This window comes from Asparagus officinalis, chromosome 5 (assembly GCF_001876935.1).
Source record: "Asparagus officinalis chromosome 5, Aspof.V1, whole genome shotgun sequence".
Taxonomy (NCBI): Eukaryota; Viridiplantae; Streptophyta; class Magnoliopsida; order Asparagales; family Asparagaceae; genus Asparagus; species Asparagus officinalis.
The window spans coordinates 8099574-8119918 of NC_033798.1; the positions used below are offsets into that span (position 1 = coordinate 8099574).

The 20345-nt window shown below is 35.5% G+C and overlaps 1 protein-coding gene and 1 pseudogene across 3 annotated transcripts; both read left to right on the forward strand.

The window, feature by feature from the left end:
• On the forward strand, positions 371 to 3783 carry LOC109843190 (protein MEI2-like 3). Of its 3 annotated transcripts, XM_020412127.1 has the most exons (5): positions 371 to 579; positions 1773 to 2325; positions 2454 to 2522; positions 2722 to 2895; positions 3570 to 3783. In XM_020412127.1, the coding sequence occupies exons 2-5, from the start codon at positions 2254 to 2256 to the stop codon at positions 3651 to 3653; spliced, it is 399 nt and encodes a 132-aa protein (XP_020267716.1). In that variant the 5' UTR covers positions 371 to 579; positions 1773 to 2253; the 3' UTR covers positions 3654 to 3783. The 3 variants fall into 3 exon arrangements, with proteins under 3 accessions (XP_020267716.1, XP_020267715.1, XP_020267717.1); XM_020412126.1 differs by lacking the exon at positions 371 to 579 and having other exon boundaries at positions 586 to 2325; XM_020412128.1 differs by lacking the exon at positions 371 to 579 and having other exon boundaries at positions 586 to 2325; positions 3627 to 3783.
• Positions 4866 to 11304, forward strand: LOC109842845 (annotated as a pseudogene).

The following is a 20345-nucleotide window of genomic DNA, read 5'->3' on the forward strand; positions in this document are numbered from 1 at the left end:
CCAAGGGCTCAAACTGCACCACCTTGATCTAGACATTATATTTAAAATTTGACAAAATTCTGGCCACATTAAATATTAACTCTCTGAATTTTAAAGTTGGCAGCAGAATACCTTCATTAATGAAGCTCAAGGCAGGTGAGGCCTCATGAAAAAACTACCCTACTCATGTTCAGAACCTAGGGAAGTCAATTTCTGCCCATACCCATTTACCCACCCGGCCCGCCTACCACTTAGCCCGCCCAAAACCCACTCATTTAGTTAAATGGGTCTAATTGGGCGGGTTCATTTTAATCCACACTAAACGGGTACTAAATGGGCGGGGTATGTTTGCCCATTTGCCCGCCCGCGTTCCCAAAAGATCCCAAAAGAAAAACCTAGAACAGTAGAACCCCCGTCAATCTCTTCCTCTTTCTCTCTAGCGGCTGAGTTCTCATTGATCCCTCCTCCTCCGGACCTCCGCCTCCTCCTCTGCCTCCGACGCCGCCTCCGACCCGGCATCACCCTCTCCCTCATCATCTCCCTCTGCGATCGCGGAGTCAATCTCGCAGCCCTAGCCGCCCTCGTCCGCGATCTCTCTTGGTCAGTTGATTTGTTTAAATTGTTCTTATTTTTTCTAAACTAGAGTCTATTCTAATCAAGGAGATTACATAAATAGATCGGCTATTCTAAACTACAGTCTATTCTAATCAAGTTTTTCTAAACTAGAGTCTATTCTTATTTTTTCATAAAGTTCATTTGATTTGTTTAAATTGTTCTTATTTTTTCTAAACTAGAGTCTATTCTAATCAAGTTTAGCATAATTTGCACAAAATTATGATAGATTCTTGAAGATATAATGCTATTCTTGAATTAAAATTGTGCCTTTGTCTATTATCTATATAGAAATGTAGTAAAAATAAAGTTTGCAATAGTGGGTATTTGAATTGCCTTCCATTAAACAAGGAGATTGCATAAATAGATCGGCTATTGCTCTGATATGAATTCAATACTATGTTTTCTATATATAAATTTATTTTGGAACTTTGTAAAAAAAAACCACACCTGGAGCTATAGTAAAAGCCGAGATGCAGTTGTATCTATCATAATTTTGTGCTGATGATGTGAGGTCATCTTGCGTACGAGCGAGATGCATTAGATAGAAGGCATTGGTGAACCAAACGACAACTTTTGTGCTGACTTTCTTGTAGGCTTGAGATAGTAGCTAAATTATTTGTATTCTACCTGGAGTTGAACAGGTATTTGGGCCATACATCCTTAAAGTTGGAACACCGTGGAGTTGTTTAGATATAACCAGCTAGAATCTCACTGACCCATCAATCCTGCTCCATATCTTATGTATAACATACTTCTCATATCTTTTGAAAATGCAAAAAGAGAGAATAAATGGGATTAGGTGGACAAAGATGAGATTATTGATCAGCAATAGCATTTATTTAAAAAGCTTGTTGCTCCCCTTGTCCCCTGTCGACCATAATTATCTCCTTCTACAAGTTCTCATCAGATTCCTTTTGACCTCCACAAATCATGTGAACTAATGCAGCAATTAGTTCATTGCATTTCACCATTACTGATTCCCATGCTCTCATGGTTCCTTGGATCTTGTCAGTAGAGAGTAACTGTGCGCAGTAATCAGTAATGCCTCATAGATGACCATCCCAGCATTCAGTAGAAATCTTCATTCAACTACTTATATTATTTCTTTTATTTTTTATTTTTAATTTAATGACCCCTTATGACATCAATTTGTGAGCACACCCTTTTTCATTTTATAGTTTGTCAATCAATGTACGTGATTTTTAGTTGGTGCAAAAAAAGACAGTAAAATCACTGAGGAAACTAGACAGTAAAATCAGGGTCTGCTCCATCTGGTTTTCCTTTTGAGAGGCACTTTGGTTACTTTCCTGAATCACCAGATGTTTCTTTCAAAAGTCCAGTTTCCTTGGGAGGTGTTGGAACAAGCCAAAATGAGGGAAATTTAATGATGAATTATGTTCGCCGTCCAATAAATCCTGCGGCTTCACTATCAGGAAACATCTCCGAGACTGGTTCACCAAATTTCAGAATGTTGCCATCACAGAGAATGGGGCCTGGCTTTTATGGGAGTGTGCCATATCCTGGCTATGGAACCATTGGCTTTGAGGGTTTAACTGAACAAAGCCGTAGTCGGCGAGTTGATAACGGCGGGAGCCAACTTGATAGCAAGAAGCAATATCAGCTTGATTTGGAAAAGATTGTCAGTGGAGAAGATACAAGATGCTGCTGGCAGCTATTGATGAAACTCACAAGGGGACTTATGATTTTGTTTACCTGCCAATAGATTTTAAGGTGATGAGAATTATGTTCATTTCTTCCTGACAGTTGATCATACATATAATTGTTTAATAACAGTTAATCTTGAATATGCCATATCTTGTTCTTGACCTCAGCTATTTGTTGGCCATATGTTTGTGCAGAATAAATGCAATGTCGGTTATGCTTTCATAAACATGGTGTCTTATTCTCTCATTATCTCATTCTACCAGGTAATTTCCTCAATCCCATCTTGTCTTCTAGACTCCAGTGAGAGTTGCTAGTGATGTAGCATGAACCAGCATTTTTTCACCAATAAAACATAAATCTTGAAACCCCCAACAGTGTTTTATTTGTTATAGTGAATCTTAACTTTTATCTATCTGCATTGCTCAAATTGAAAGCTTTATTAAACACTTCTATACTTATTAGACATTCAATGGGAAGAAGTGGGAGAAATTTAACAGCGAGAAAGTTGCATCTCTGGCATATGCACGAATCCAGGGCAAAGCAGCACTTGTCAGTCATTTCCAGAATTCAAGCTTGATGAATGAGGATAAACGGTGCCGTCCTATTCTGTTCCAAGGATCAGAAGCTGCTGATCAGGTAAAATAAGTGAAAAAGATGCTGAAATTTACATAAATTTCATAGTTATAGTTTAAAATACAATGAGTCACAAATGCATGTGAAAGTTTGGCTTGTGTTTGAATGTCCAATTTTACTATGCCTTAGATGTTTGTTACACAACCCATGACACGAAGATGCACATAGTAATACAATTTTGTGATATTCACATAAAAGATGCATATGCTTTAGTCCAAAACTAAAGTTTCACATATGACCCTCAACTTGGTGATCTTGGCATTTATGCTTGAGTACCAGTTTTCCAGTTTTCAATGTATAAAAGTAATTCCAGAAATTAGTGATTTTCCTGCTGTTTCCAGAAGTTAGTAAATTCAAAATCAATTGAGATGTTTGACCTGTTCAACAGAGGATATAATGCCAACTAGGAGTGACAATAGGATTATGATTAATGTAGCAAAGAGGACACGAGGTAGGCCTAAGATAAATTTGGTGGAAGCAATTAATAAGGATATGGTGATGGTTAAAATAGGAGATAGCTTGACTTAGCAATCTCATTAATAGTTTATATATGAAATGTTCTTATGACTCATGCCGCGTAACACTTAACTAAGTTGATAAACAGGGTCATTCAACTGCTGCTGCAGCAAATGTTCGAAAATTGAACAATTAACCAAGTAAAGTTTCATGATTTTTAGTTGCATTTGGAGCTGAAGTTGCTGTTGTTGCTGATGCAATTCTTGTTGCTGCTGCAGCTGTTGAAGATGATGTTGCTCCTCTAACTGAAGTTTCAAAAATTGCTCCAACTCTGGCATATACTGGTTAACTGACTGTTGATGCTGCAGAGAACCTTGAATTTGTTCAATAAATGGCACAGACGAATTCTGACGAGAAAGCAAGCGCTGCTGCTGAAGCTGCTGTTGCTGTTGCTGCTGCTGCTGCTGCTGCTGCTGCTGCTGGGTCTCCCATGGCTTTGTTGGTGTTGTTGAATCCTGCAGCTTATGTGGTTCCGTCTATAATATAACGGTGGGATTCATATCTCTCCACCACAAATACCTATATAGGGAGAGATCGTTTCCTTTATCAACATCACCTGATTTGTTTAGCTAATAATTGTTTTTTTAATTTGAGTATCAAATGTTAATAAGGTAACTCATGGATACTAGAATTTTAGAATGAATCATGTATTACCACTCATTAACAATTTTGAAAGTAGTGCACTATTCGACATACACGAAGCATTTAGTTAAATTTTAGAGGGTGTGTCCGTCAATATGAAACTTGACAGCATTTATCTTTGTTTATGTTCCTATCTTTGTTAGTATTTTATCAAAAGCCCCAACAAGTTTGCAAAAAGCTTCCAAAAAGTTTGCAAAAAGCCCACAATAGTTTAAAAAAAACCCCTAAAAGTTTACAAAAAACACCCCAAAAGTATTATACATATATATGTACTATAGTTAAATGGGCAAATGGGCGACCCGTTTATTAAATGGGCGGGCAAAAACCCGCCCATTTAAATAATGTTAAATGGGCCATAAATAGGTAAATGGGCAAAATATGCCCGCCCATTTATGACCCGCCCATTTAAACTCATACCCACCCATTTAACATCTCTATCAGAACCAGCTACAACCTACAAGTGATATTTGCTTTGAAAATTTGTCGATACTATTTATGCCGGGAGTTACATAAACCGACTGTCCACGTACGGTTCGTCCTGACGGAAATGCGCTCGCCAAACACCAGCAATCTTCTACGAATCTTTTCACGCGTGAACCGGGCCCACCTTTGACTCGCAAAATGGGCCCACCGCACATCTAATAAATTCCTCCCCGATTGCGTGAGGGCCAAGCACACGTGGCGACTCGTCACCGCTCCCTGCGCGTCGCCGGACCGCGTGCCATGCGCGTCATTTTAAGCTTTTAAAAGGTAAACCGGAATAGAACGTAACTCATCGCAGCACCGCCATCGTTTAGTGGGGCCCACATAAGCCACGTCACCACGTTCGGTCTTAATCATTGGTCTCTCTAATCCCCGAAATATCTGACGAATCCTTTATAAATTCGAGCCTCTCTACCCTCTCCCTTATTTCCATCGAAGAGTTTTTTTCCCCCCTTCATTTCGATCGGTGAGAAATTTTCTCCCCTCCTTTATTTTTTGTAACTTTTATTTATTCCGCAGAATAATTCCTCGTTGATTTTCTCTTTTGCTGTAGATTTTGATTGTTCTTGCTGCTATAATTTATTTTCTTTGATAAATTTTGACGTTTTATGCAATTGATGGTGTTCTTGTAATTTTAGGTTTTTGGGTTTTCCTTTTTGGTATTTTGAGAAATTGGGATTTGATGTCATAGTTAAATGTTTGAATCTTTTCGTAGCAATTGATGAATGATTGTAATTTTAGGTTTTTGAGTTTGTCTTTTTGGTATTTTGATAAATTAGGGTGATGTCATAATTTGTGTCCCAAAGTTGTCATCTTTTTTGCATATTAATTTTTGAAGGAAGGAAGGGGGGAAAAACAAACGAACAATTTGATAGTTAGTTGCAGGAAGATAAAAATTTACGAACAGAAAGCTTGTGTTAAACTAACTTTTAAAAAAACATATACCAATAATTTTATTCTGAAGCTAACCTTGATCATTGAAACTTCACCAATTTCTGTAAAGGTGAATTCAATGTGAAGTATATAGATGCAAGTGTTTAAGTTGGGAAAAGATAAAATGTTCTCGTACCCGTATGTTCTACTATATGGACAATTGGAGATGGGTTTGTAGTTTAGTATTGCATTGTATCTCATGTTACTCTGCCGGAAGTTTAAACTTGCATTGCTTTTACTTCGCATAATCGTATTACCGTGCATCCACCGTATTGGACATTTCGAATGGCTTATCCTTATTTGTCATTATGTTACCTCTGCATGATAATCTCCTTTGTCAAATGCCTTCAAATAAAGACACCAAAAGATTACGTTATGTTAATTGTTTCCCTACCGCCGTAAGGGTACTATTCTGTGTATTGTGGTCATTTCAAGAGGCAGTTTCTCATTCGTTTATATATTTATCTTAATGCATATGTTCTGTATTACAAAGCAAATCCTTTTTCTCTGAGAGGTTTTCCATGTAACCAAAATGCTTCTATGGGACTCATGATTGGTTTTATATGTTGTTCGCTTGACACTCATCTACTTAATTAAATTTGATTACAGGTTGTCTAGCATTACAATACACATCTACTTATAAGAAATTAGTGGCTTTTGTTTTAATTTCCATTTAATTTTTCTTAACATTATAATGCAATAATTTCATTTCATTATCCTGAGACCTTTGTGATTTATTATCAACAGATACATGAATATATAGTTCCCGCAATAGTTGTTGTATTCACACAAACATGCAACTTTATTTTTTGTTTGCTTTAAATTTGTAACCTTCCGTCACTCTTATTTGTGCAAAAATCAGCTCAGTGAGAAAGAATGGGAGGTGGAACGGATAAGCACGAGGAGTCCCATGACAAAGGATTTCTTTCGAATCTTGTAGGACAAGTAGGAGGACATCACTCTGGATATCCACCTGGTGCCTACCCCCCGGCACCTGGTACTTATCCTCCTCAGCAAGGATACCCTCCTCAGCATGGTTACCCTCCTCAGCAAGGATACCCTCCTCAGCAAGGATACCCTCCACAAGGGTATCCCCCTCAAGGGTACCCCCCTCAACAAGGCTATCCACCACAAGGATATTCTGGACATGGTGCTCCTCACCAGGGTATGCTTAAATTAATACCACTTGAATTATGGGTTTTTCCCTTGATATATCATTATCGTATGACATGCCACTATTTGATATTATCATTGGTTGTGTATCACTATATGATAAATCACCAACAGGCGACATCAAAGCTAATATCTTGATGCTAGTTATTTCTAATCTACCTCTGCAATTACATGGTGAATAAAATATTCCCCAAAATAACATATTCATGTTGTTATTTTTATTGCACATTCTACATTTGCTGATATGTTTTTCTACTAAGAATATACCACACTAGGGCCTACAAATAACTAAATAACCAGAGGTTATGTGCATTTATTACTGTTGTCCCATCTCGTTGCCTAGTCTTTAAATAGGGGTGTTAAATGGGTGAGTTTGGATATTAAATGGATGGGCCATAAATGGGTGGGCATGTTTTGGCCATTTACCCATTTATGGCCCATTTAATATTTTCTAAATGGGCGGGTTTTTGCCAACCCATTTAATAAACGGGCCACTCATTTGCCCATTTAACTATAGTAGCTATATATATTACACTTTTGGGGTGTTTGTTGTAAACTATTTGGGGGCTTCTTGTAAACTATTGGGGCTTTTTGCAAAAAATTAGGGGCTTTTTGCAAATATTTTGGGGTTTTTTTGCAAATATTTTGGGTTTTTTGCAAATATTTTGGGGGCTCTTTGCAAACTTTTGGGGGTCTTTTGTAAACTTTTTGAGTATTTTTTGCAAACTTTTTGGGGTTTTTACAACCTTTTGAGGTTTTTTTTTGCAAAATTTCTATGAGTTTTTTTCCTAAATATAATCCTTCAAGAATTAGAAACTAGAAATAGAATTCTTACTCAACAAATGAGTCAGAAGAATTTTATTGAAAAATATACAGATGATCTAATACATAATATATTAGGCTCTGTGTAACATATATATTTACAGTAAGGAACAAAAATGTAGAGTTTAATCCAAACTTCAAGAACTAAAATCAGCAATCGCTACTCATGACCTGGTGCTAGGTTTGTGATAAAATACTAATAAATACAACAATATATCACATGAGAAGATGATATAAATCACATTGGCACAAACTTTGCATTACTGTTGCTTGATTTAAGTTCATAAACAATTTCAACTAACTTTGTTTGCGAATACAAAAGATGCTATCATAGTACTAATAAATTGTGATACATTTGCATGTCATATGTCTAAAAAAAGTTAAAACAAGCAGTATAATCAATACTAATAGATTGCGACACACTGCTCAGCAGCTTCCACAAAGTCACATTGCAAAAAAAAGATAGTTAAATAAATTTAGGAGCCATTGATATATAAAGAAACAAAAATAACTACAAAAATGACTTGCACAGAAATAAGAAAAGATGCCAACAACTTAATAAAAGGGGACCTCGTAGCCCAAGAGGAAGATTTTAATAAATCTTCAATATAAAGTAGTAAAATAAAAAAATTGCCTAGTCTCATTTTAGTTTATCTAGCCATGCACCAGGACTCAACCATCTATCAACTGTACAGTGTATTAATTTGTGAGCAAGTCTTCTACAAAAAACCTTAACAGATGCAATTGTTCTGTTGAGTATTTGAATTTCTTCATGAGAAAAATCAAATATATCTGAAATAAGTATGCTACTGTGATAAATGATAGATTATGTTATCAGTACTGCAAAATTAATATTTTTCTCTGAATCATTTTTCTTACAAATAAGATTAAAGAAAATGCATGTTTAATTTTAACTTTTGTACAGTTGTGAAATTTAACTTATTACTTATAGAAATTTATATCTATATCGGCAATAGAATGATAAATTTATTAATATGAAGATGTTCGACACAAGTGAATGGATAACCATGCAATGCAACTACTCTAGCAAGCATTTCTATATATTTTTCTTGATTTAGTGGCATGTTTTTCCTTGAAGAATCAGCCTCATCTAAGTTCCTTTTCGGACAAGAATTCATATGCCTCAATATTGTCTTAGTGTTGGGACTATCAACATAAATATGATTACACATATTACATTGAATTTTAGTTTTCTCATCATTATCGGTAGGTAACTTTGTAAAGTGATCCCAACTTTTGATGTTTGTCTTCTTTTACGTTTAGAAGTACTCTCATCATCACTACCATCATCATGGATGCTATTGATGTTTGTCTTCTTTTACGTTTAGAAGTACTCTCATCATCACTACCATCATCATGGATGCTAAATTGATCATTTAAAGACATGATAACGTTTAGAAGTACTCTCATCATCACTACCATCATCATGGATGCTAAATTGATCATTTAAAGACATGATAGTTGAAAATTTTAATTTAATAGCACATCAATTTTGGGTAGCAAACACATAATAAAGAAACTTTTAAATTTTAACCAAGCAAAATAAAAGTGGCACAAAACATATGATAAATAACAACCATGAACCTTTGGTAGACATTTATTGATAACTGCTAAGAGAGGTTTGATGCTCAAGGCTGCTTTTGACATGAATTTTAGTTGACTAGTTTTGTGTTTTGCAAGTAAACATTGTCGTAAACTAAGTTATTAACATACAATGTCACATGATTACTAGGTTGAATTAGATTGAACCCGTGATTAGTAATGAGGCACGTAAATGATTATCCCATAAGTTTGTTAGTTAAACTGCATTTGCAATTATGGAAAGGATATTCATTTGCCGAAAGCAAAAAATTCAGGGGGAAAATATGACAGTAATCTATTAAAAAAAGACAATCTTCTCGTATGTCCTATAAGCCCAAAAATTACTATATACGTATCCTACTCTTATTAACAAAATGATTATGGAATTGCGCTAGGAGCTAAGACACGCTGCATTATTTTATCAACATACTAAAATTTTACCAGAAAAATGATCAACAAGAAATATAAATGGCAATGCAAACATCAACCAAACCCAAATATATGGTTACACTTTAGCACAGAAAACAAAATCACATCTTGCCCTTCCCCAAATCAACAATTCATACGATTAAACATCCAATTCATTACGAGAGGGAGAGGAAAAAAAAACAAAATACACATTGTAACCCTAAATAAGTGCTACAACAAAACAATTGCAAAAGTAAACAAAGAAGTTTCTTTTACCGAGAGAGAGAGAGAGAGAGAGAGAGAGAGAGAGAGAGAGAGGTGAGACTAGGGTTGGCAAGAGTTAGGGTTTGGGGCGGTGACGGGATCTTGTGGAGGAGAGAGCTCGCGGACGAGGGCGGCAAGGGCTTTGGGATTGACGCCGCGATCGCAGAGGGGATGCAGAGGGAGAGGGTGATGCCAGGGCGGAGGCGGCGTCGGAGGCTCTGGGTTCAAGAGGCGGTTGAGGCGGCGGCGGAGGAGGGATTGGGGTCGGGATCGATGCCGAGGAGGAGCTCAGCTGCCCTAGAGAGAAAAAGAGGAGGGATTTAGGGGTTTTAGGGTTTTGGTTTTGGGAATACGGGCGGGCAAATGGGTGAATAGAGACCGCTCATTTAGTACCCATTTAGTGTAGTTTGAGATGAACCTGCCCGATTAGACCCATTTAACTAAATGGGTGGGTTTTGGATGGGCCAAATGATGGGCGGGCCTGGTGGGTAAATAGGCATGGGAAAAATATGCCTTCCCTATCTTCAAAAGAGTTCATCTACATCTTGCTTTGTTGGCATCGTTGATTAATTTCTGAGTAAATTTCATGAACTCCCCCTGTATTTTAGAGTATTCTGTGCAAAATTACCCTGACCTTTATAAACCAAAGAAAGCATCTGAGCTGTTGGAAATTGTCATAATTGGCATCAATATGAAGGGTAAAAGGCCTAAGCTACCCTTCTCATTATCTATCTACAATATCCCAAAATTCTCTTAATAAAAGTAAAAACTATATAATTGCAACATTGTCCAAAACATTAAGCTAATCAGTCGACATAGTATTTTTTTTTAAAGAAGCTGAGAGAAGTTTTCTCAAATTCATCAAGTTTTTTAGAGGGACAACATGGGTTGCTCCAATATGTGTTTTCTTAGCAAAGCTAATCAAGTTTGACATGATGATCCAATTTCTGATTCAGCTTCCTCTATCTACAGGGCATAGTGGGCATGGAGGCATGGGCACAATGCCCTGCGCGAGGCGCAGCAGCAGCCAGCCGCCGCCTTACGGGTGCCCCACAGCTGACTCAAGGACATGGTGGACATGGTGGACATGGAGGATCACACGGCTACCCCTCGCAGGGGTACTCGCACGGGATTCCCTTTGTCGGCCACGGCGGTCATGGCAAGTTCAAGCACGGTGGTGGCCATGGCAAGTTCAAGGGCGGCAAGCACGGGAAGTTCAAGGGTGGAAAGCATGGCCATGGCAAGTTCAAGAAGTGGAAGTGATTGCAAAGTGTTGGTTATGTCTGACTCAAACTAGTAATACTTAATTACTAGTTAATCGCCTATGTGCAGACTTTGTCCTCGTGTTCTGTGTGGGATGTTTGAATCGATAGATAGACGCTAATGTTTATCGATTGTATAGCTAAATTAATAATGGATGGTTGTACGCTTTATATCCTGTTCTCTATGTTTCTTTTTTGTATTTTATCAGAATATTGTATGTCTTCTGTTGTACGTGCCAACTGTGGGGTTTCTCATATGCGGGATTAGATGTATATGGGTAAAATTCTTTCCATGCATTTTTTTTAATTTTATGTATGTCAGGTGTTGACTGGATTTGGATCTAAGCAACAGAACTTTTAGATGAGACGATTGTGAAGTCCATGGTCATACTGTGATTATGGAAGGTGGGACAGTTTTTCTGTCAATTGTCGTCCTATGATTAAGGAGTCTGATATATGTTTTGCCTTTGGCAGAGATTGTTAGGCACTCACTATTAATTGTGTTGATAATTGAATCATGCTTGACACACAATTTAATTTGGACTATTGTTTCACGTCGCTAATATTATGTCAAGTAGCCGATGGAGGAAGACCAGGTATCTGATTGGGTCTTTTCATTATGGGGTTAGGGTTGTAGGATTAATATCCGAACAGTTACGGTTTTCTTTCTCTCCTAATTTTTGCATGGAGTAATTTGTGGTTGGATATTGGAGTTAATAACCATAGCAACATGGAAGCAAGCTTTTGGTCATATTTATAATAGAATTGTACTTCTCATTCTATCGTACTAAACATAACTTTTTTTAAAAAAGCTAGGATATCCATTCTCACTTCTTTCATTCTCACTTTGTATGAGAATGAACATTCTAACTTTATGTGGGAAAGAACATTCCCAACGAGATGATAGTGCATGAACATTCTCACTTAAGTGAGATTTTTTTTTTAGAAATTAGAACAACCAGATATGAGAACTCCTATTTAAGCAGATCAACATTTAAGGAGAAGCATGGCTGTTAGAGGTGCTAGCCGTATCTATATCTAAGAAAATATCTGTAACTGTATCCATTAGAATACTGATATGGTTGGTTGGTTACTCAAATCTATAACCAATAGGATATGATTACGGATATGGTTTTATAGCGAAATATCCAGAACCGTATCCGAAATATCTGAATACATATTAGTCATATTGTTACAATGGTTTTAGTTTTTAGATTATGGATAGGAGGTTAATTTTGATGATCAAGATATCCAATCTTAGCTTTCAGATATAATGAACATATTAATGAACTCTTTTGTATCACAAAAACTATATTTTTTTTAAACAGTATCGGTTAGCCTTGTTAGGTCTCATATTTATGAGCCTACTCCCTAATCTTGTTTTGATGATTACAAACAATTCCCAACAATGCGTGTCGAGTGTTTGCATTTGTGTTGTTAGGTAATCTACACAAACATTTGTTGGAGGTTGGATGGATTGCGCCATAATGATCATATCAAATGGAGGTTGGCAGAAATATTGGAGTGAAGTCATTTGCAATTCAAAGTCAAACTCAAGATCAAGTTTCATCCACAAAGTTTACCAAGTTGAGCTACATCGAAGATCAAAGATGGCTTGGGTACAGTTTTTATAGTTTAGGTTTTATACTTTGTGTGTTGGTACTTTAAGCTCAATCATATACACACATACATGTTTTTTGGTTTTCAAGTTTATATAAATATGAAATAAATATACTTGTTTATATACTTACATATTTCATATTTATTGTTTTTGTTTTTAGTTTAGCTATACAAATATGAAACAATAGACATATTCATATACACACTCATACGTTTCATATTTATCATTTTGTTTTTTGTAAAATGCATATATTATGCAAAAACATCATTTTTGGGAAAATATTGTGTTATTGGTTTATGGACTAAACACCACTAGTTTATATCTTTTTCTTAGTCTATCAACTCATTCAAAAAATTTCAAAACTTTGTTTAAGTCAAAATGTCAAAAACAAATGTGTTGAATTTTCATGTTTTTGGACTATTTTGCAAAATGAAGAGATTTCTCATTTGGGAGGTGAAATTTGAAAAAAAAAATCGTAACATGTTTATTATCATGTTTATAAACATTTCCCAATGTTTTATATTTTTTAAAATTTATTTGCTATTTTTAAGGCACTCCAAAGTTCACATTTCAAACATGCACAGTCGTTGTGCATGTTCATAAATCGCCTTATGATCTGCCCTGGAGTTTGCTAAAACATCTGTTGAGTCGACTCATGTCAAAGGCAAATCGAGTTATGATAAGTCGACTTACGATCTGTTTTTTAGTTTGTTGTTTTAGTCTGCTGAGTCCACGATCTGTTTTTCAGTTTGTTGTTTTAGTCTGCTGAGTCCACTTATAGCTCATACAAGTCGACTCATAAGACATAAGTCGACTTATAATCTGACCGTTGCACAGTAACGACTATTTTCCAGATTTTGTTTATTTTATTGTTTTATGGGTTTTTGAGGTTTTCTTGGGCTGGTTTCTTTCACCCTATATATACCCCATTGTATTTAATTTTTTCAACTATCTAAGAAAGTTTTAATCAAGTTTTTACAAGGGTTTAAAGTTTGTTGAAGTTTTGTTTCAAGTTTATTTTGTGAAGAAAGTTTCATAAGAGGAGATCAATTTCGATTTGGGCTTTCAATCTTCCAATCTCTCCTTGTTGTTCTTATAGAAGTGTTTCTAAACTCAATTCTAGCTTTACATTTATATATTTGATTGTTAATCATTTTATTAAGCTAGATTTCATAATTGAGTTTAGTTTTGATTATTTTTCATTGTTTACACACACAACCATTGAGCTTTAGTATTTTACACATGTTGTATAATGGGGTTGTGGGGAGTTGTAACAATTAAGAGTGAGCTTACATTGAGTTCTCATCTATTATAGAGAACAAATCTTTTTAGTGTGCTTAATTTGTGAGATCACTTTGTAATACACTTGTATACCGAGAGGAGTGTGTGGTGAGAGACGGGATCGATTCCAAGAGGTGTGGCATCGGTAGTAAAGCCTAGGGAGAGGTTGTAAATCCAAGCACTTGAGGAAAAGGACATGAGCTAGAGACCAACACTTAGAGGGTGTAGAGTGTGATTGCAAAAGTGTGAGTTGTGAAAGTTTTCTGTGAGCTAGAAAATCGAGATTGTGAGGTGTAAACGTTTTTTGGTGAATGTCGAAAACTCATTTGTGATAGTGGATTCTCCCAGGGAGTGGGGAGCAGAGACGTAGGTCGGAAGGACCGAACTCCGTGTTCATATTGTGTGTTTGAGTTTGCATTGGCATACCATTTTGTGCTCATTGTTTAGTTCATTCTTCATCGCCTTTGTTCATATTTATTGTTTATAGTGTTTCATATATATTTCACCCTTGTGTTAATTATATATCCTTGCACATATAAGTTGTTGAATATCATACTTGCTAGGATATTTGTTAATAAGTTTTTTATTTGGTATTAAATTGGATTAGATTAGCATAAACCCTACCCCCCCCCCTAGGGTGCTTTCAGTATCTAGTTTTCTCTTATTCGTTTTATATCCGCATGCATATCTGGTTATATATCTGCTTGTATATATATATCCGTATCCGATTTTAGCGGATATGAATATGAATTTTTCTTACCGAGGTATATCCGTATCCATATTCAAAATGAGTACGTAGATACAAATATGATAAGTATCATATCCGAGCTATATCCGAACCAAATGCACCCTAAAAGGCTGCTAAGGATGGTGACGGCAATGGTTCTGCTAGAAGCTAAGAGGAAGTGAATCCCCACAAGACCAAGAAGGTCTGATGGTAAATGAGTATCTGGTAGTGGGATGATGGAACCGCCTTGCTCAGTTGCCTGTATGATTCCTTTTAGAACTTACTTTTTCCATACTATAAGAAATGCACATGTATTGGTAAATATTGATAGTATATGTTCTTTAATTTAGCTGATGTCCCTATTGACTATCGATATCTGGTTTGGAATGGCAACGTTTTTATATTTGGTGGTGCCAAATATTAGAGGAGCATAAAGGATTCAGATCCTCTTTTACTATCAAAAAAAAATTAGGGAAATTTGCTTCTAGCCTCCAAAATAACAACTACTATTCTTTCCCCACCCAAGACTTTTTTAACATTTCCAAAACCCCCAAAAGCAAAGCCACGATTCTCTGAGCCCCCAAAACACAAAACCCGAGAGTTTAAACCATGTGAAGACCATAATACTCTTTGTCTCTCTTTTTTTTTCATGATGTCACTATAATGATTTGAAATGGGTTTTGGGGGGAAATTCTAGTTCCCTACAAATTTATATATTGTTGTGATCTTTGAAAACGGTGATGACGAAGACGGTGGATCGTTTAAAACGAAGAAGATTGGGATCAAGGCGAGTTACGATGGATTCAACATCGTCGTTTCGAAGAAAAAGTCGAGAACTCTGACGACTCCCGGTGTAATTTTTCCTTCTTTTTTTAGCTTGTAGTTAATCTAAGTGCTATATTTTTTATTATTTTACATATTGTTGTAATAGTTTTTAAAATCGATGACTTAAAATAAAAGCTGAGTCTGTAAATTTACATATTATTGTTATTTTACTATGATGAGTTTGTTGTTAAAGTTATGAATTGGTTGTGAAGGAAGACTACGAGTTGGTTGTCTAGGTTACGAGTTAGTTATCAAGGTTACAAGTTGGTTGTCAAGGTTATGGATTGGTTGTCAATATTACGAGTTGGTTATGAAGGATACGAGTTGGTTGTCAATGTTATGAGTTGGTTGTTAAGATTACGTATTGGTTATGAAGGTTACTGTTGGCCTTCTTGTTTTGATGATATTTAACAAACAATTTACTTCTAATATTGTTTGTCTAGTATTTGTGTTTATTTATTTATTGTAGACAAACAACACATTGGAGGATGGATGGAATTGCGCATTCACGATCATATCCAATGGAGGTTGGCGGTATTGTGGAGTGAAGCAATGTTTATGAAACACATAAATACAATTGAGAATACATTTCTTGTTTCATACTTATATGCATATATATAATTTCATCAATATCAATTTTATTTAGTTCATGAAATCATATTTATTGTTTTGAAAAGTTTGCAAAATATGTAATTTTGTGAAAATATTGTTTTCTTGGTTTATGGACTTAATAAAATCATATACATCTTCTATTAAGTCTATATAATTATTTTGTAATGTTTCAAAACATGGTTAAGCTAAAATGTCAAAACTCATGTGTTCACATTTTCATGTTTTGAACTATTTTACAAAATGATGATATTTTACATTTGGGAGGTCCTTTTTGAAAACCAGTTTTTGTATCATGTGTATTATCATGTCTATAATCATTTTTCAAAGTTTTATATTTTTCTGAATTTATTTGATATTTTTAAACCCGGTTTAAAGTTGAGTTTTTTTGTGCAAATCTAGTCTGTGCATGTTTAGTCGACTCATAAGTCGACTCACGAAGTGCAGCGGAGTTGTGATTTTTCTTCTGCTGAGTCGACTCATATAAGCCGACTCATTAGTTGACTCATTAGTCGACTCATAAGTTGACTTATCAGAGAGCTGTTGCACAGTAACGGCTAGTTTCCAGCAATGTTTTCTGGGGGCTTTTTTGTCTTTTCAGTTAGGTTTTTGCTGAAGTTTTGAATGAGTATAAATACCCCTCTTGCTCTCATCTTTGACACTAAGAAAATGTTTTAATCAAGTTTAACAAGGGTTTAAGTTTGTTTAAAGGTGTTTAAAGCCTTGTTTTAAAATTTCGGTTTTGTGAAGATAATTTCACAAGAGGAAGAAGAGATCATCCTTTGGTGTTTGAGCTTCAACTCATCTCTCTCTCTCTCTCTCTCTTGATCTATAGAGAAGTTTTCCTAAACTCATTCTAGCTATTTATTGTTTTGTTTCTAATTTCCATAAGCTAGATTTATATTGAGTTTAGTTAAATTGTTTTTATTGAATCTCTTTGTTCACACACAACCTATTGAGCTTATAGTATTTACATTCATAGTATATTTTGGGTTGTGGGGTTTGTGACTTAGAGTTGTGCCTAATTGAGTTCTCACCTTGTTTAGAGAACAATCATTTGTTGTGCTTAATTTGTGAAGTTCACTTTCTAATACATTTGTACACCAAGAGGAGTGTGTGGTGAGGACGGAGTCGATATCGAGAGGAGTGGCGTCGGTGGCCTAGTGAGAGGTGATAATTCCGAGCATTTGAGGGAGTCAATACGTGAGGACCAACACTTGAGGTTGTAGCTTGTGTATGTACTTTGTGAGGATTTGTGAGAGTTGTCGGTTGACTTGATAACCGAGTGTGTAGAGTTTTTGGTTAGCTAAAAAACCGAGTGTGTAGAGAAGCTCCGGCTTCCAAATCGGGTTATGTAGTGGATTCTCCTCGAGAGTGGGGAACGGGGACGTAGGACGGAAGGTCCGAACCTCGTGAACATATAGCGTGTTTGGTTTGCATTGGCGCACTTATAATTGTTCATCTTATAGCCTATTGCATCTTGTTTATACTGTCCACTAGTTTGATTCACCATTGTGATAGTTTATATATCCTTGCATACATCACGAAGTATATCTCATTGCTACGATATATCACCTTTGTTCATTTTGCATATTCTTGCTCATAATTAGTTGTATATCTATCTTGCAGGAATATATTTGTTAATAAGTTTTAATTAGTATTTAAATCGGATTAGATTAGCATAAACCCTATTCACTCCCCCTCTAGGGTTCTTTCCTAGTGGCATTAGGGTCTAACAGTTATGCGTTAGTTGTGAAAGTTATGTGTTTGTTGTGAAGGTTATGAGTTTATTGTGAAGGTTACAAGTTGGTTGTGAACCACGGCAATGAGTTAATTGTGAAGGTTACGAGTTGGTTGTGAACCTCGGCAATGAGTTGATTGTGATTGTTGTTAACTAACATTCACAACCAACTCGTAACATTCACAACCAACTCGTAAACTTGACAACCAACTCGTAAATTTCACAACGTAACCTTCAAAACCAACTCGTAACATTCATTCACAACCAACTCCTAACCTTAACATCAAACTCATTACAGTAAAATAACAATAATATATAAATTTACAGACTATGCTTTAATTTCAAGTCATCAATTTAAAAAAAAATACAACAATATGTAAAATAACAAAAAAATATAGCACTTAGATTCAAGAACAAGTTAACAAGGGGGAAAAATACACCGGGAGTCGCCGGAGTTCCCGCCTTTTTTTTTCAAAACGGCGACGTTGAATCCAGCACAACTCGTCATCATCGTCTTCAAAATCGCAGTTTTCTTCGCCTCATGAACGAACGTCGGGAAAGTTCCATCGCCGATGTCGACGCCGTTGAAAAACTTTGGAGGGAACTAGAATTTTCCCCTCAAAACTCATTTCAAATCATCATAGTGACATCATGAAAAAAAAGAAAAAAAGAAAGGGTATTATGGTCTTCACATATTTTAAACTCTTGGGTATTGTGTTTTGGGGGCTCAGAGAATCGTGGCTTTGTTTTTGGGGGTTTTGAGAGTGTTGAAAAAGTCTTGAGTGGGGGATAAATAGTTGTTATTTTGGGGGCTAGAAGCAATTTTCCCAAAAATTTAAAAGAAGAACCAGCACATCATCAATTATTGATCACCTGGTTGATGTTTGTGATTTTCCTTTAGGTTAGAAAGACCCATTTGCTATGATTCAACATGAACTTTTTCAAGCTACGTGCAGATCTAAACCCACAATAAATTTTAGGATCCATTTGAAGGTTCATATAACTTATTTAGAAAGAAAAGAAAAGAAGCGCTCGAGTTTGAACTGCAAACTAATCTATACATAAATATTGGATCCTTTAAGGGGGTGTTTGGTTCAATTTCTAGAAATTATAGGAAATGTTTTCCACCCAAAATATGATTTCCTTATATTTCTTAAAAAAATTATAGGAAAAGTTTTGAGAAGTTAAAAAGTATCAATTTTCTTATTTTTTGTATTTTGTTTGTTTGGGTCAAAACAAGAAAATGGCTCATAACTTTATAGAAAATGGGTATGAGACGAGTTTTGTTGATTAAATAAGGAATGTGTCAGATTTCCTGTTGATTTCCTCTCATTTTGAGAGGAAATTGCTTTTTATAAAATTTGGTAGTTTTTGATATTTTATAGAAAATATTTCTATAAATTTTTTGTTGAACCAAACACAATTTACAGAAATCTATGAAAAACTTTTAATTACAAAATTATCATTGTCAGATATTCTGAGAAAAGTTTTCTCAAAAAGTGTGCAACCAAACAGCCCCTAAGATTCAAATTTAGACTCACTAATAAGTAAATAAGATCACATAAGCTATCATTTCAAAGAATCAAACACTAAAAATTGGAACACCAAACGTAAGGAAAAGGAAAAGCAGGATAGTCCGGCAGGGGTAAGCCAAGAACTCAAGAGTGATAATTTTCAACGCATATTACTCGCTAGTGCAGAGGCTCATGCATCAGAACGAAGTCCAAGGTGTCCATGTGAATAGCACAATCAAAACAATACAGAAAAATTTTGAAAACCATCCTATTTGAGAAAATAATTGCAAAAATCGACCCATTCACAAAATATTTGTGAAAACCGACCCAGTTTCAGCCAGACGGCTGAAACTAGATCGGTTTTGACAAAATTTTTTAGAATAGGTCGGAATTTACGATTTTTTTTGTAAATAGGATGGTTTTCAAAATTTGTCCAAAACAATACTCATTGGATGAATATTAGCACAGAGTGAAATAGTCACATGTTGGTTCTAGAACCTCTTAGTCCAATGCCTCAACACTATGCCATATCTGTAGACACTGAAATATACATAATCATATCCTTTCACGATATGAATATAATTATTGAAACCAATAACTGATAGGATATGGTTACGGATATGGTGTATAGTGAAATATCCGGATCTGTATCCGGAATATTTGAATATATGTTGTACAACTACAATTATTTTAATACTTGGATTAATGGATTTGAGACTAATTTTGATGATTAAGAGATCTAATCTTAGCTTTTCAGATACAATGAACACATTTTGTGAACTCCCTTATATCATAGAAAATATATTTTTCTATATTATATAGTTTTCTCATATCCGTTGTATATCTGCATCTATATCCACATATATATTCGTATCTCATTTTAGCGGATATGGATATGACTTTCCTTGCTGAGATATATCTGTATCCTTATCTGTGACTGGTAAGCATATATGGATATGATAAGCATCATATCCTAACCGTACCCAAATCTTAAGCAGATATGGATATGGTAAGCATGAATGGGTATGAG

What these genes read in the sequence shown, in the direction of transcription:
- LOC109843190 (XM_020412127.1), top strand. Translation starts at nt 2,254, where the DNA reads ATGCTGCTGGCAGCTATTGATGAAACTCACAAGGGGACTTATGATTTT. An exon ending in TCATTATCTCATTCTACCAG is followed by an intron (nt 2,523 to 2,721) that starts GTAATTTCCTCA and finishes TATACTTATTAG; the next exon opens with ACATTCAATGGGAAGAAGTG. An exon ending in GATCAGAAGCTGCTGATCAG is followed by an intron (nt 2,896 to 3,569) that starts GTAAAATAAGTG and finishes CATGATTTTTAG; the next exon opens with TTGCATTTGGAGCTGAAGTT.